Below are 17357 nucleotides of genomic sequence, written 5' to 3'. Positions count from 1 at the left end.
CACTCTAAAAACATCCTGGTTAAAAATAACCAGGATGGGGTTAAATTTTAACCAGGAAAGTATTCCAAATGGGACCGACGCAATCCTGGTTATTTTAACAAGGAACCGGGGTTAAATTAATTAACCCTTATTCTGGTTAAATTCAACCACGAACTAATGTTGAAATTTTGACACTTGTCCCAGTTAAAAGTAACTAGTTGCCTTGTTAAATTCCTGGGCGATTCTTAGTGATTCATTGAGAGAGTGTATTTATGCTAAAAAAGTATATTTATTTAAGAAAAAAACATTGCACGGACACAACTTACATTTAGTAAAAACTACAAACAGAAGATAGACAAGTATCATGTATATAAACAACAGGTACATGCAATAGCTGAGAAGTTTAGATTTATATCAATATATTTTTAGCGTCAATGGTCTGATTACTTTAATGCTGCTCTCATTGCAACAACAGCAGGTGTAGTCTTCTGTTTTCCATTGTCCTCAATACCATACAAAACCTGTGAACTCCCACGACGAACAGCTCTGCCATGGGTAATTAACATCAAGTACGTAAAATAGTTTAAAGCAAACATCAATTGCCCTCACAAGATTAGGCTGCTCCAAGCCCTGGCTTTCGATATATAACGAACACTTGCGTTGGGTTGCATCGACTACCAATTGCTAAAACAAACGGCCATCTTGAGGCTGTTTCTAAATATTTGGGTATGTTTGTACCGACCTAAAAATAATTAAACAGTAGACTTGAGACTTTTACATCAAATACATGATTATGCGACTATACTTATATGCAGAGCTGGTACCGAAATGTTTGAAAATGGTGATGATCTAGCATTTTGTGCAAAACAGTCCATGCATATATTGACTTTGCTGGAGAGGGCCGATATATACTGATTTTGCTGGAGAGGGCAACTATATCAATTTGTCTGTTTTCCTAACAGCCTAACCATCTGTCCACAAAACTCCTCAAACCTGTTTTTTCAAATTTACGTCAAAAAGGACATATTCCGGTTGGACTTATTGATGATACTTGGCTGACATCCGACACATATGCTTCATGTGTTCGGAATATTCGAGATACCATTTGCTTATTTAGTGAAGTAGTGTTTTACGTACATCCGGATAAGTAAATTTTAGTTCCCTCACAAGTAATTACTTTTTTGGGTTTCCGAGTAAACTCGGAAGATAAAACGCATGTGTTATGAGCTGCTACAAGCTTCTCACACAAAAATAAGGGTGTTTCTCGGGTTTTGGGCACTCTCACTCTCACTTGCATTATCACTGGCTGGGCATTGGATAAAAGCGATGCCCTTAAGTTGAACCGGGGTAATTTTGACAAGAAAATGACCCTGTCTTGAGATGCCATACATGATCTACGATGGTGGCAGTCATCAATATACGGTGGCCGGTACGGGTCACCAGAAAAATAATTTAAGAAACATAACAAAGAATAAGAAAACATCACTCAAAATCATACAACACGCTACAAAATAATCACTACACATTTCAAAATACTTACCACACATTTCAAAATACTCACTACCCACTTCAAAATACTCACTATACATTTCAAAATACTCACTACCCATTTCAAAATACTCGCTACACATTTCAAAATACTCACTACACATTTCAAAATACTCACTACACGTTTCAAAATACTCACTACACATTTCAATACTCACTGCCCACGGTCGTCATTAGTTTCCATATACGAAATTGACGTGACGTCGGAAAGTAATATAAACATACAACGCCGGCGCAAGCGTATTTTTAGTTTACGCAAATTTAAACGCCGCCTCAGCGGAAGAATAATTGACGGGAATATAAATCAGAAAACATTGCTTTCAAAAAAATTAAAAAACAAAAAATGCCGAAGTGGAGAGCAATTCGAGAGCTTCTTTTTATGTCTTATTTGGATCAATCAATCGACGACGAAGACTTTATTTTGCTTTTCAACTTATATACTGCTAAAAGTCCGGATTTGCCTTATTGGAAATACGAAGAGTTTGATTTAGATAAATTAAGCGACGACGAGTTAAAGCAGAATTTTGGTTTATGAAATCACACATTTACACACTTGTGGATGCTTTGACGCTACCACAATTTATTACATGTTATAACAGCCTTAAGGTTGATAGATTTGAGGCATTGTGCATATTTTTGAAACTTTATGCATACCCTTGTCGATACCTGGATATGTTGCCAAGATTTGGTAGGCCAGTCCCTCAACTCTGTACGATCAGTAATGCTATCATAAACTTTTTATACATGGAGTGCAAACGTCTGCTGTTAACGTTTGAACAACCATGGTTATCTTCAGGCAACATTAAAGAATTTTGTAATGCATTGTTTCAGAAGAGTGGTGCCTTAGAAAATTGTTTTGGTTCTGTCGATGGGATAGTGCGTCCAATTTTTAAACATGGCCAAAATCAAAGAGTTCTTTATAATTTCCATAAAAGAGTACATGCCATAAAATTTCAGGCAGTTGCTGTTCCAAATGGTCTTGTGGCTAATCTCTTTGGTCCTGTGGAGGGTAGACGCCATGGAAGCGAAATGCTTGCCCAATCCAGTTTATATAACAAGCTCCAGCAGCTGGATCATTTGACAATGAAACTCCTGTTTGCAATTATGGTGACCCTGCCTATCCTCATCGACCTCAACTACAATGCCCATTTAAAGGAGCAAGAATAACTCCTCAACAGCAACAATGGAACGAAGCAATGAGCAGTGTAAGAGTGTCTGTCGAATGGATTTTTGGGGACATAGTTAATTATTTTAAGTTTCTTCACTTCAAAAAGAACCTAAAAATACAACTTAGTGCTGTAGGGAAAATGTAGACTTGTTATACCTTTTTTCACAATGCCAGATGCTGTTTTTATGGGTCTACAACTTCACAGTTTTTTGAACCTCAAACTCCATCTATACATGAATATTTTGTGTAAAGAGTTCAAAAATATTCAATCTTATCAAGTTGACTAATTGTTTAATTGACAGAGTTAAGTCATCAAGAACATATTTTAAAATCACTCAAATATACTCTTGCTATGGATAACTTTATGAATGTTTCATCTATAATATCAATAACAGTAAATTGTGTATGTGAAAAAAGTTTGGTCTACTCTCAAACAAAAATATATGGAAGGTTTTAACAAAACATTTCAGTCTTTTTTAACAATATCTGCATCAATGTTAGTAAAGCAGTGTTTTGAAGTTGCAGTTGATGCATTAGTTGCTCTTTCTGCCTTTGCTGAGCAGCAATGATGTCAGTTAAGGCTTTAGTGAGAGCTTCCTGTTGAGAAATGATGTTGTTTTGTTGTTGTTTTCTTTCATCAGCTTCAGCTTTTCTCAACATCAAATCTTCTCATTTAAGTTCTGCATTAACTTTTGACTTTTGTTGTAAATAGGCAATTGTTCCACTTCCATTGGATGACATTCTTCTTTTAGGTTTTTCACCATCTTTACTTTGAGATTTTCTTTTGTAAGTTTCAGCTAATGTTTCCATTGACTGTTGTCTCATTTCCACAGACTTTTCTACTTCTGCAACAGAGTTTTGTTTTTGTTTCTCTTCCAAAATTTTCTCTTCTTCATCTCTATTTCTGAACAATTGAATAATTTACTGAAATTACCGAATTTTTCATTTTCTTGTGCAACAAATTATAGCGCTATGTGCAAATTTCTTCTTTGGTTTCATTGTTATTTTTGTAACGCGTCACACAAGTACGTGCGTGACCTAGCGAATGCAAATACATATACTCAAATTTTTGCTATTAAAGTATGGACATGTGTTGAAAGCCACTGCAAATACACTTGCTTGTGATATGTAGATCGTCTACTAATGTTGTTGCCTGACCAAGTCCAGCAAAACCCTGGAAGAATTTCTAATTAGAGTTCAGCCAATATTTTCATGCTATTGTCCCAATGTCCCAATTTGTTTGTCTTGTGAAATGCGGAATTATATATTTATATGCTTACTTTATGATATCACGTCAGTTTCTTAGATGGAAACAAATGCCGACCTTAGCCCACACAAGACAAAGCATGTTTTGTCCGTTTTGTGGAAAGAAGTTGATCGAATCTTATGCTTTTTGCGCAAATTGTGGCAAAAAAAATCGAACTATCTGGACTATAAGGTTTATCAGAGAAAGGGCTTCATGAAAAGGAACGTGTTTCGGTTACTTTCACTTATTTTAAAAAAAGAAAAGAAGATGAAAGAGCGAGGCACTTCAGACCATCGACTAGTGGCAGTGGCTATAAAGGGAAAGCAAAAAGGGCAAAAAGCACTGATGGAGATCTTAATGAAACTGTTCGAATAAATGTCAGAATTGTGCTTTATGATGGTGAAAAATTAAAGATTCAGTGTTAGAAATCTTTAGTTCTATCCATACAAAAGTCTGCTAATGCTGAAAGCTTATTTCAGGCAGCTCTAAATAAACATATGGCACATTCAAAAAATATAATTAAGCCTATGACGAAGTATGTGATGCTATACTCAGATGCATCAAAAGTAGCAAAGCTAAAAGAGAGTGAGGAAGATTTTGTTTTGCATGATAACAAGGAAGAATGTAATAAGCCATATCACAGAATTAATTTCTTCCTTTGCCCTGACATTAACTATTCTCTATCAAAATTAAAAGGATGCTTGAAGGATGATAACAGTAGCAGTGATAACACAGATGATGTTGAAGTAAGTAAAGAACAGTCTTCCAAGTCAAACAACAACCATAGTGATCGTGAAAATAAGTCAGTACCCATCGTAGTGAATGATGAACAGTATTTGAAGGTTGATGTGAATAGCAGAAACACTATTGAGGATGTTGAACAATCTTCAACATTAAACAAAAGCCATAGTAATGGTGAAAATTTTCCAATAACATGCAGTCATGATATGCTAGCAATGAAGTCACCACTTATACCAATAAATGATAATCAGCACGGGGGTGAAAAACTAAACAATTTGACTTATGGTACTTTAAGTGAAATGTTTTCACAAATAATGATCAAATTATTAAAGAGGCTTTGCATAAAAGTGAAAATGATTATAAAAATGGCTGTAGTTTACATTCTTGAACTACAAAATCAGGAAACAACACCACATCGAGTGTATGCTTCATTTGGATTCTGTAATAACATTGATGATGATATAGATTTTCAAGATAATGAAGCATCTCCACCTGGTAACACGCAGGTTACAAAAGATGAGGAAAGGCCAGAAAGCATAACTACCGAGGAGTCTCTTTCTAGCATTGTCAAGAAATTTTTAAAAGATAAGATAAAGTTGATTCAACTTTTAGGATCAAGGTATGTTTTTCACCATGTGCCCAATTCATTCAACTTATTAAAATATTGTATGCACATTTCTTGAACCTTATTTGATAATTCTTATCACAAGATGTTGGGCTTTAATGTGTTAAATCAAGGCATAAATTTTGTTTGAGCAGAATGGTCTAAGATATGAATATTACAGTTGTGATAGAAAGTTAATTATGTCTTAAAATTTAACATGACAGTGCCTTCTTTAATACATTATGCAGTTGAAAGTTAAGATTGAAATATGTTCAAAAACCCGTTTATTGTGTACAGCATTGCTTATCTAACATGTGTGAATTGCTTCCATCTTAATCAAGTTCATTGTTTTTCAAATGAAGTAGTTGAAATTTGTCTTTACCACTGTAAAAGGAAAAGGTTGTGAATTTGTTATCCCCATTTTGAACCACCTTTGCATGGTTACAGCACCAAACCCCATTAGTTGTTGATTAAAACAAGATTGAAGAATAGTTTGGTGATCGACTAAACATTGTTATTTAAACCAATTTTCAAAATTCATTTTTTCTGCTGTCACATTAGTCAAAAGTGTGTCACATTAGATTGAAAAAATAAAGACTGTTTCAGCGCAAGTAGGGAAAAGTGGGAAAGAAGTGAGGGGTTAGGGTTGTTGTCAGACTACCAAATTTAAAATGAAATTTATTTGAATTATCAATTTGTTTAAAGCTAACCTTTCATGCTTTTATTGGTATTCTGAGCCTGCGGCCAAAGAATTAAATTCAAAAATTCACAAACTTTTTTCAGGTAAGAAGGAAAAATTTGTGGGGTGATGCTAAATTCAAAATAAGGAAGTGCTCAAATGAGGATCTAACAGCATGATCAAAGTTCAGTTCGTAGGAGAACCTGCAGTTAACGAAGGCGGGCCGAGAAACGAATTTTTCTCATTACTCCACAGTGAAGTATCTAAATCCTGCATGTTTGTTGGTGAGGATTACAGAAAAAGCTTCAACCATGACATTCTTGCGCTACAACAAAGAAGCTTTTACACTTATGGTCAGTTATGTTATGTTGGAATTTTGCAAGGCTCTGCTTCTCCTTGCTTTTTGTCTTCGAGTATTGTAGATTACATTTTATCTGGTGAAATTGACCTGGTAAAATCAACATGCATTAGCGACATACCCAATCAAAAGATGAATCATAAGCTTCAAGAGTTAGAAAAAATGAAAGATCCAGATGCCTTCGCCAAAGCTGCTTCTTTTGACAGTTCATTTCGGTTATAGGCTGGTTTCAGTAAACCACTCGTATCGTTTGAAGAAAAAGATTTGCTTTTCCGAGCTATTGTATTGCATTATAACCTTTTATCTTCCTTATATGAAATAAATCAGTTCGTCGAAGGGTTGAATTTCCATGGCTTCATTGATTATGTACGCCACTATCCTCACCAAGCTCGCGCATTGTTTTTGTTCAATGAGAACAAAACTGGAGGAACTTTTTCAACCGGTATTCTCATCTAGGGGGAGAAACAGATGTATAAATGAGGAGGCTGTGTCATTAAACTTTACAAGATATTTTGAAGATGTGGAATCTGGAGAAATTTCTTGTCCTATCATTGATCTGGAAACAGAAAATTGTCTGAAATGGTTGTTACATTGCCCATAGTATTGCAGTTTGTTGCCGGGAGTACAAGTGTGCCAGCAATTGGTTTTTACCAGCCATCCATCCATCACATTCGAGCATGATACTGCAGGAAGAAAGCTGAATGTTCATAATTGCTCTAACACTCTTTGCCTGGCAGTGAATGACATTCTTTTGAATTATGACAGTTTCAAAATTTAGTTCATATCTTGTTTAGGTCAATCTCCGGGTTTTGGAAATGTGTGACATTCTATCAGATAGTTTTGCCAATGAAATGAATGTAACATCGTATTAAATTTATATTCATAAAGGCACGGACATGAGTCAAATGTTGTTTAGTTACTAATGTTAGCTTTCTTAATTGTTTTTGGAACAATTTTATATACAAAGTTACAAAATTTATGTTTCTTGATAATATTTAGAGCATACAAAGATAAAGACTCATTTTGAAAAAGTGATGCAATTAGAAAATTACAGTATACTGCATAATTGTGCAAATGGCTTTTTCATACGGTTATTTCATACTTGTTACATGTAGATGTAGTTGTGAATTGCACCATGATGATTATTAATTAAAGGTGGTAGTTGATTTAAAATGAAAGCAACAATTTATTTTTTAGTCTTTCCAAGTTTGTATGTTAAAATGTGTGGTATAGCCTACAACATATTTCAAAAAAAAACTACATAATTTTACCCAAATATAACTGCTTTTTAAGTATGAATTTATTCTGGTAACGTTACCAAATAATGAAACAAATCAAGAGCTTCACGCCAGTGATTTGGAGCTGACCAACTTCGAAGATTACACACATATTCAAAATATTCATGGTGATCCGTATTTCCAGCATTGCAACAAGTTTCAACTTCATGTAAGGAAATGACTTCATTCAACTGATTTTTATGGACAGGCTGCAATTGATCGGCAGTGCACTGTTATTTTTTAGGTGTTGAACTAGCACTTTCTCTAGTGCTAAACTGACACCCACCGGTGGTGTTAAATAAAAGGTGTTATTATAACACGAATATTGGTGTTGATTTAACAACATATGACCTTAAACATATTGTAGCGTGTTAAATTTACACCTCAACACTTTAACACCCAATTAATAGTGCTGAAATAGCACCTTGTGCTGCCACAAAGGTGCTAAATTAACACTGTTTTTTGGTGTTAAGTGGTTGGTGTTAAATTAACGCCATTTGCAAGAGTTACAATAATTTATAAAGGGCGGTATTTCTGCACCACTCTCCTTGTAACATCATGGGTGTCAAAATAACACTTATTTTAAATGTTTTTTTTAACTTATTTTTATACTTATATCAAACTGCAGCTGTTTTCGTTCTGACACGGATAACAGAACAGTTGACTTATGCGTTCATTTAAACAGTTTAAAAACTGTTATATTAACCAGAGGTGGATTAAGCATAGATTTTTTTGGGGAACCTTGGCTTTGTGAGTTCATTAAAACTTAAAAGTAATAAGAAATACCGTTTTGGCACACCTCAATGCAACCGTGTTGACCAGAACATAGATGGGTGAGCACCCCTGTGCACTTCCCACCCTATAAATCATTCACTGATAATAAGTACACAGGTTAAACAGTAAATAGAATAATTTATACCAAAGATAATCAGCTTTTTTGAAAGGCCATACTATATACATTACGATAACGCATGAATATGCTGTGTTCAGGAAACTAAAATTTATTCTACATCTATTTCATATCTATGGCAAATGTATTTTGTGTTACAGCCAAATGGCTTTATCAAGTTAAATGGCAAATGTGAGGTTAACTCTTTAAAATATTTAATTTTAATTTCTTTCTGTTTTGAATGAGCAACTTCATAAGCCTGATAATGTTCAGAAAACCTGACAGTCTGTTTTCTTGAAACAACAAACATGGCATTTGCAACATTTTGGTTAATGATATAAATACCAATAACTTCCCAAAACTGGGGAAATTCAACATAATCATAACCAATGTGGACAGTAGCTCCTACTTTATATTTTGTTCCATTGATAGTAATCCATTTGGTACTAAAATTATAATAGGAAAAATATTAATATTATTTAGTTCACAGAAATTAATTGTGTACATAAACTTTACTGAAAAGCAAGTAAATAAAGAGCAATTTTAAGCAATTTCATCATTCACAATGAAGATATTTCAGTCATCTGACAAATTACATCAATCTGACTTACCTATACAATGGTGTTTGTCTGTTCACTTCAGGAGATTCTGTTCGAATGAGCCCACTCTCTTCAACATCACCAAAATATAATGTTTTACCTTCAAAAAGACGAAGATAAGTTTTTTTCATTACTGTAGCTGTAGCTTACATAAAAAATAAAACCAACTCAGGATAATGGATGCACCATTGAGCTATAACTATATATTGTATCTGAATGAAAGAAATCATTAAGAACTGCACCTGGCATAATTTCAGTGCCTTCGCGAATAAACGTGCCATTTCCACCTTCAGCAAACTGTAGGCGATAACAAACTCCTTCTTGGTGCCTCTTTGCCAACGAGTATGGTAAGTTTATAAAATTACCAATCACTATTGCCAACCTCTTAAAGTAATGGTGTTTTGCTTCGTAGCGCATGCACCAACTTCGCAGAAGAGGCCAAATCCGTTAATTGATACAGAATACAAGCAAGAATTGTAAATTAGTTTTGAAAACTGCAAGTTTTTGAAGCCATATGGTTTGTAATTGTAAATCAGAATTCTAAACTTACTGAAGTATTGCTCTTGGCATGTAAACCATGTAGTGCATCTTTGGAATCATACTGCATTCTGGAAACAATTCTTTAAAATTTTGTAATAACTTTTGAATGAGTATTTGAAGATATGAAACTTGCTTTCTGCTCACAATTGGAGTAAAAATTATACGAACAATTTGAAGTGAGGTACAGAGTAACCCCCTGTGCTGATCTTCTACTTCTATAAGGTCACCAATAAGAAATGGAAAATGTAGGCCAAGACACCACATCTGATTTGCTAATAGGACGGAAAAGCGTCATAAATTATCTTCCTGAGGGAACGTGTGCTTATTACTTCATTTTTAGGGATCCCCTGACCTTAGAATACCTTATGGTATCAAACAGTTACATACTGTATATAGATCTATATAGAATTTAAGGATTTTTAAAATAGTGGAAAGGACATTACTGTACCGTGCTGCTTTAAACTATTGTCTGATGAAAGAAGTCTTTGGGCTTGAATTGGAGCAGGTTTATTGGTATCATTATGATAACCAAAATAAAACGCCTGCATCCTTTTATTAAGGTCGTCTAGTTTGAAGTATCTCTTTTCAAAGAGATACTTCTTTTAATAATTCTTTAACAATGTATTGTAGCACACCTTCCAGTATATCATGCATAGCATCTGGGGGGAGTCCTCCAATGACATGATAGTACTTTGAGTTGTTAAGTAAAGAAAACTGATTCAGGCCATAAGTTTTTTTGAAATGCTCTCCTTGGTCCAGTTTTTGACACTGCTCATAGTAACCTTGCACTGTTCACAAAACAAAGTCATCCTCATGAAACTAAACAAATAAGTTAAATTAAGTCACACTAAACACATACAGTATCTACCACTGAAACCATTTAAATTAATTAAACCAATACATTGTCTGAAGTAAAGCACTTTCATATCAACTTAGTACTTTATATTTTTCAAAGTTTACATACTCTGGAGAAAGCATAAACCATGCAATAGATGCAGTGGCAAGTGTCAATTAAGCATTACTGTAGCTACATTATATATACCATTTCAGTTATTTCTGTAGCATTTGACAGACTCTGCATTTTCTGTAAGACTGTGATCCTTGCTTAAACCCACCAAGATATTGTGAACCAAGATTATCTCCAGATATAAATGCAATTGTTCCTGCAAAGCATCTTCGCTGATTATATATTATAAACTCATAGCCACCATCCTAAAAAGTTAATTTATTCCTTAATTTATTAGAGTTAAAAGAACAAAACATGAAAAACATGCATCGACACTAGTCCAATACCTGTTCGAATTTTTGAAGGTCTCTAAGAAATGCTCTTAGCATAGGTTCTACACCATATATCTTGAGATGCTTACCAGACACTAGTCCAAGTAGTTGAATGGAATTGATGTGAGACCAGTGTTCCGGGCGTATATTGCCCAATGTATAATAAAAAGCGGCTATATGAAATGCAAAAGGCAACCGGAAAATTTAATGAAATAGACATTTTTAAACCTACAGTATGGGAATTACTAGCACATTAAATTAAATTATGGTACTAACCTAATTTATGTTTGTTAGCTCTTGATCCTAATGGGTTACAAACTTCTACTTCATCAAAATAAATAAAAAGTTGCAATGCCAATGGATCTTTACTGAATAGTGGGTGCTCTTTAAAGCCTTCACCATCACAATAATCAGACAAAAAATCACTGTTGCAAAAATGAGGATTTTCCACCTACACAAAATTGGATCGGATACTGTCATGTGCAGAACAAAGCTAAGGCAATGGTAATATTAAAATTTTCTATATTCAGCATTGTGTTCAATGGACAATTATATACATACATCACATGCACATGTAATCAACACAAACCTCATTAAGAATTGACTCATCATTAAGAAGCTGTTGCAGACTTTACAACAAGGGAATATAGTATGCATCATCTGTTTTTCGACATCTCTCAATCTATTTCCTCTTCTTTTCTTAGTGTGGTATTTTCCAAGAACAATCTTTAGTGGTTCCTAAAAAGTGAAAGAATTGATTATAAAATTTTGATTACTTTTTTTATAAATTTCTAAACCAATTTTACAACTTACCACAAGATTAAACTCCTTCTTGTAGTATTCATATTGGAGATACTCTTGGTCAATACCAGCAAAAGGATTTGAGATTGAGTTGTCTTCATCAAATAACTCATTCACCTCTGGTAGGCTGTTTAAGTCAATCCCAGCGTTTTTAAGGCAGCTAGTTATACCAGACTTTAAAAGGTTAATGCTTGCTTGAGTAACTTTCGTAGCATTCTCAACGAAGGAATCAAAAACAGTTTGAGGTACACGTCCTCTTTCTTTGAAATTTAACAAACATAAAGCATTCGCTCTAGATAAATTGTCCTGGTCAGCCATAATGTCAAACTCTTCTCCCTGTTCAGGGTCTGTATTATCAATCTCATGATTTTGATTAGCATCGTCGTTTCCCCTATCAGTATTCAACTCTGCGCTGTTCCTCGTATTGCGCAAGATGTTATGTTTTCGAATAAGGTGATTTCTCAATGATAAAGATTTCTTAAACGTCCTGGCACAGCCATCGATGCCACAAACAACATGAAAATTTGGTTCATCACGATGAACACGGCCAATATGTGTTATTAGTAATTGAAGAGAATCTGAAACGAATTCTAGGCAAATATTACATCGATATAGACGCTCCATGACATAATTCACTTCAAGAATACAATAGACCTTTTCAAGGTTATCGCAGCCATATTAGAGACCTTAAGATTTCACGACGCGCGTTACAACGACGCGAGCTTGGCGCGCATGGCCTGGTGCGAATGCGTCCGCGTGTCATTGTAAAGGCGGTTTTCCATTACGGTCGCTTCGCCCGCGCGGGCGGTTTTTTAAGTAAGCGCATGCGTATTAAAGTTCTCTCCCCATATTTGCATCGTTCGCCCAGCGTTAAGCTGGATTTCCACTTCCCGGTAAGGACGGAAAACGGTAAACGCCAAACGGTACAGGCATGGGCAGTAGAAAATGTAGCACAGCAAAACGGTATGCACACCGTACTGCTTTCCAATTTTAAAAGTTGAAGTCAAGTCAACTTTTTTCCGCGGAATTCATACCGTTTCACTTTTTAGCCAATCAAATTATACCACAAAAATTGACTCCTGGGTAGTAGCAAGATGGCGGATAATACTGAATTGATGCTCACCAAATTATTAAGTTTTCAGAGAAGCAATCCGCATGTCAATTATTATGGTAGCCAAATATTTACTGGATCTGAAGAATCCACGTATATATTGGATCAAGATATAATGCAGAAGACGACGGCGACTGAAGATGTTTCCAAGGAGCAGCAACTGCTTAGCCAAACCAGTGATAATACGATAGACAATTTTGGACATAACGAAGAGAGCGAGTACTCTTTACAAAGTCAGAATCACTTCAGTAGTAATTTGACTGATGAAGTGTGGAATTATCCTTGCCTATGGGATTTGAAGTCCAAAGGGTTCAAGAACAGTGTTATGAAGAAACAAGCATGGTTAAAAATTTCAGAGCAACTCCATGTGCAAGGTACAGTCTCTAAATATGCATCAATGACAAAGCATCCTTTGACAAATGACAAGCAGGAAGCTTATCATGTTTATTGTGGTAACCAGAAATGAAAAATCTCTCATGTTTTTACTTTGTTACATGCCATTTCATGTGTTTATACCTGTGTGTTTGCATACCTAGCATTACATCTAAAAAACCATATTGTTAGTTTTGTCCTAGTTATGTAAAGTCCATAGCAAAACTTCAGATGATATTGATATTTTGTTCATAAACTCATTTGCAGATGCTTTTATTTTTTTGCTATTAAACCAGATGTGTATAAAAATATTGCGAGTATTGCACACCACATGTTGTGTTGTGCTTTCTTTTTAAATTTGTGACTTGGTATGCTTTTGACAACAATTAGTTATTTTACCCATATGTTTTTCAGCAATTGAAGCAGAAAATGAGTTCAAAAGGTTAAGAGAAAATTTCCGAAAGTGTCTGAAAAAGAGAGAATTGGAATCACGATCTGGAGCAGAAGCAAAAAAGTTACCCACATGTGCCTTCTTTGTTGAATTGAGTTTCCTTAGAGATAGTGTTTCTAATAGAAAATCAACAAGCAATGTGAATGTACCCAGACTATCAGATAGTCGATCATCGTCACCATTTGATTTAACTCAAGTATCCTCAGGCAGTTCCAATGAAATAGCAATTGCTGCACCTGGAATGAGAAATCCATCACCCAAGCCCAAACCATCCTCAGAAATCATAGCAGCCTCAACGAAAACTCGAAAACGAAAAGAAGATGATGACCCTTTAAATGCAGCTCTTACTGCAGCAATAGTCAAAGACATTAATAAATCTGGTGAAGACACAAATGATTCTGATTTACTTTTTTTGTAAAAGTCTGGTGGCACCTTTAAAACAACTCTCATCTAAGAAGAACAAGAGAGCTAGAATCAAACTTTTAGAGGTATTAATGAGCTTTGACATTGATGATGAATGATTAACTGCATGCTATATAACTGCATTAACTGGAACTATAAATACCATTTTGATGTTTAAGTTCTTGTTTTATTTAATTCTAGTGTGTTTTGTTGAAGGTAAATTGGTTTTCAACTGATGCTTGTTGTTTTGTCATTTATAATTACAGTTGTTTTTTCTGAAGGCCTTATCACGATTAGAGCATTAAAATTCTGGTTATATATGGGTATATTTATACAAGTTTATTAGAAAACTAGCATACTTAAAACTTAATAAATTACAAACTTTCTACACATTATATATGTTCTACTTTACTCATATGTACATGTTTCATTAATGAATGCTCCAACAATTGTCAAACCCAGTTAAAGATAACTTGTATTATTCATGTGTTGCTGTGTCATGCTTCAATTGCCATGGTACGTGCCCTGCCTCAGACATGAAATAATCACAAAATTTTTCTCGTATTCTCTTGGCTATTTTACTGTAATTATTAGAACCAAGTTGTTGAATGTCAGCCAACCCAGCTGTGCTATCAAATGCTTCTACTTCGTTGCGCCAGGCTCCTTTTTTAAATCCATAGCTGTTTTCGGTATCTGCAAAACCTGGAGGACAGTACCTACTTGCCTCAAAAGATTTGCCATGCATCAAGTAATTATGCAATGCCACAACTGCTTTTGTTGTACAAACGACCAAGTCAACTTTACCAATAATGGGGCGTCGCCAAATTCGGAAACGTGCAGCAGCTATGCCAAATGAGTTTTCAATGACCCTCCTAGCTCTAGACAAACGATAGTTATAAATCCTCTCTTTCAAAGAGAGTACCTCGCGCGGGTAGGGTTTCATCAGTTGCTCAGACAAACGGAATGCCTCGTCCCCAACAAAACATAAGGAAATTTGTTTTCTGATCCAGGTATCTTCTCATTTCTGGGTAGATGCAAAAGATCATGTTCTATTGCATATCCTAGATTACTTCTAGAAAAAACGCCTCCATCACTATTTCTGCCCGAGTCTCCGATATCTACGAGGGTGAACCGGTATTGTGCATCGCACACTGCTAAAAGAACAATTGAGTGAGTTTTTTTATAATTAAAGAAACTCGACCCTCATCTTGCTGGAGCTTGCATGACTATATGCTTGCCATCAATTGCCCCCAAGCAATGTGGAAAATTCCATTTGCGATTAAAATCTTTCGCAATGTTCTTCCATTCGACTTCACTTTCGGCACACTTAACGTAAATGGGTGAAAGAACATCCCAAATAGCTGCCGTAGTCTCTCTTATAACACGGCTGATAGTTGTAGGATGTATACGGAAATTGCTTGACAGCGAAGCGTGAGAGTTTCCAGTGACCAAGTATCTTAGAGTAACTGAGAGCCGCTCACTCGGAGATATTGGTTCTCTTTTTTCACTGCACTTGGCGATTTTAGGAGCAACAAGCTGCAAAAGTTCTTCGAACTGGGATACGGACAACCTGAAGTATTTGAAGTAGTATTCCCTATCAAAAAGTCTCATCTCTTCTACAAGAAGGTGAAACTCTCCATTTTGCTTTCTTTCCTGAAATATTCTTCGAACCCACATTCTCTTTTTGTATTTTTTTCGCAGTTGCATTCTTCTTTTCAATAGCAACAGCATCATTAATGTTTTTGTTCTAAGTTTAGCCATGATGATGCGCATCTGTTTTAAAATGTCCGCCAAAACAAGAGGAAATTAATAAACGGAAAATTTCCTTCATGTGTACCGTTTACCGTTACCGTCCTTACCGGGAAGTGGAAATCCAGCTTTAGCCTGAACGCTGACGGACAAGCTGACGAGTCGAAGTCACATCGACTTTCATCGCGAACCATGCGGCGAACAGCAAAACAACATGGCGGCTATAGAGGAAGGGATTATGCAGCAAGTGAATCAAGACGAAAACTTGAGTCACTTTCATGTTGTATTACCAGAAAACGTTGAAGATGACAATAGTATAGATGAAATTTTGATTGAAGAGGTCAGAAACAACGGAATTCTCTGGAATACATCGTTACGTGATTACAAAGATATTGCGAAAAATCGCAGGCTTGGGTGAAATTGCTTCTCGTTTGAACCGAAATAGTAAGTTTTGTTGGTTAAGTTAAGTCATTAAGATTGGATTTCCTTAACGACGCGAACTTGTGAGTTCACTACCTATACTTTCAAAAAATGGCTTCCTTCAAAGAAACAAGAAATGCTATAGCTGTTGCGTATGACGCCGCTTTGATAAACGAAGAAGAATTTGCGCTTTTGTATGATATTTCGCGTTCAAAGAACCCAGAATTAAAACATGGCGACTATTCATCTTTTGATTTGGAGGAAATTGATGAAGTTACATGTGCTGTAGACTTTCGTCACAGCACATGTAAATTTCGAAACACGAAATCCTTTGCTGGCTGAAGCGTTAGATTTTCCTCAACGTTTCAAATGTAAACAAGGAACAGTTTGTGATGGGCTGGAAGCTCTTTGCCTTGTCCTTCGTCGGTTTGCTTATCCATGTCGATACAGTGATCTAGTACCGCAGTTTGGTAGGTCTGTTCCAGAACTCAGCATGATCATGAATACCGTTGTTGACTACATTTTTGAGAGGTATGGGGACAAAATAACCAGTTGGAATCACCAGTTGCTCAGCCCAGAAAATCTGATGATTTATGCTGAAACCATCCATCAAAAAGGAGCAGCTCTTGATAATTGCTTTGATTTCATTGATGGGACAGTAAGGCAGATTTGTAGACCAGGTGAAATGCAACGAGTAGTGTACAAAGGTCACAAGAGGGTCCATGCTCTTAAGTTCCAATCAGTTACACTTCCAAATGGAATAATTGCAAACATGTTAGGACCAACAGGTAAATGCAACATTTGTCAAGGGTAAATTCTGTTGAAAAACAAACTGAGTTATTTTTCTTTTAGAGGAAGAAGGCATGATTCTGCCATGCTGGCTGAGTCAGGACTTCTGAATGACCTTGAAGAGTTTGCTCATTGGAATGGAAAACCCTTGTGCCTATATGGAGATCCCGCTTATCCTTTGCGCATTCATTTGCAAGCACCATACCGAAACCTACCACTAACCATGCCAATGGAAGAATTCAATAAGTCAAAGAGTGCTGTGAGAATATCAGTGGAGTGGATTTTTGGTGACATTATAAACTACTTTAAATTCCTTGATTTTAAGAAGAATCTAAAAATTAGCTTAAGTTCTGTGG

At 35.6% G+C, this 17357-nt stretch overlaps 3 protein-coding genes across 3 annotated transcripts; 1 reads left to right on the top strand and 2 right to left on the bottom strand.

The window, feature by feature from the left end:
* Window positions 1-8578: 8578 nt before the first annotated feature.
* Window positions 8579-9219, bottom strand: LOC124455817. The gene is made up of 2 exons (XM_047006438.1): window positions 9101-9219; window positions 8579-8935 (listed from the first exon to the last, which is right to left on the bottom strand). The coding sequence occupies exons 1-2, from the start codon at window positions 9217-9219 to the stop codon at window positions 8602-8604; spliced, it is 453 nt and encodes a 150-aa protein (XP_046862394.1). The 3' UTR covers window positions 8579-8601.
* A 415-nt stretch (window positions 9220-9634) lies between these two features.
* Window positions 9635-10963, bottom strand: LOC124455809. The gene is given in 5 exon segments (XM_047006431.1): window positions 9635-9900; window positions 10077-10221; window positions 10223-10416; window positions 10744-10840; window positions 10922-10963. Coding segments are annotated over 5 exon segments (744 nt in total).
* Window positions 10964-12801: 1838 nt separating this feature from the next.
* Window positions 12802-14059, top strand: LOC124455802. The gene is made up of 2 exons (XM_047006422.1): window positions 12802-13192; window positions 13605-14059. The coding sequence occupies exons 1-2, from the start codon at window positions 12802-12804 to the stop codon at window positions 14057-14059; spliced, it is 846 nt and encodes a 281-aa protein (XP_046862378.1).
* The last annotated feature ends 3298 nt before the right edge of the window (window positions 14060-17357 follow it).

The sequence above is a fragment of the Xenia sp. Carnegie-2017 genome, unplaced genomic scaffold, assembly GCF_021976095.1.
Source record: "Xenia sp. Carnegie-2017 unplaced genomic scaffold, XeniaSp_v1 HiC_scaffold_13, whole genome shotgun sequence".
In the NCBI taxonomy this organism is placed as follows: Eukaryota; Metazoa; Cnidaria; class Anthozoa; order Malacalcyonacea; family Xeniidae; genus Xenia; species Xenia sp. Carnegie-2017.
Note: the sequence above shows the minus strand (reverse complement) of the source record. Positions and strands in the feature narration are given on the sequence as shown.

Bases quoted from the DNA above. Each gene is read 5' to 3' on its own strand.
- LOC124455802 (XM_047006422.1), top strand. From the start codon at position 12,802: ATGGCGGATAATACTGAATTGATGCTCACCAAATTATTAAGTTTTCAG. The intron at 13,193-13,604 runs GTACAGTCTCTA...TATGTTTTTCAG, and splicing joins AGAGCAACTCCATGTGCAAG to CAATTGAAGCAGAAAATGAG.
- LOC124455817 (XM_047006438.1), bottom strand. From the start codon at position 9,219: ATGAAAAAAACTTATCTTCGTCTTTTTGAAGGTAAAACATTATATTTT. The intron at 8,936-9,100 runs GTAAGTCAGATT...TTATAATTTTAG, and splicing joins AGACAAACACCATTGTATAG to TACCAAATGGATTACTATCA.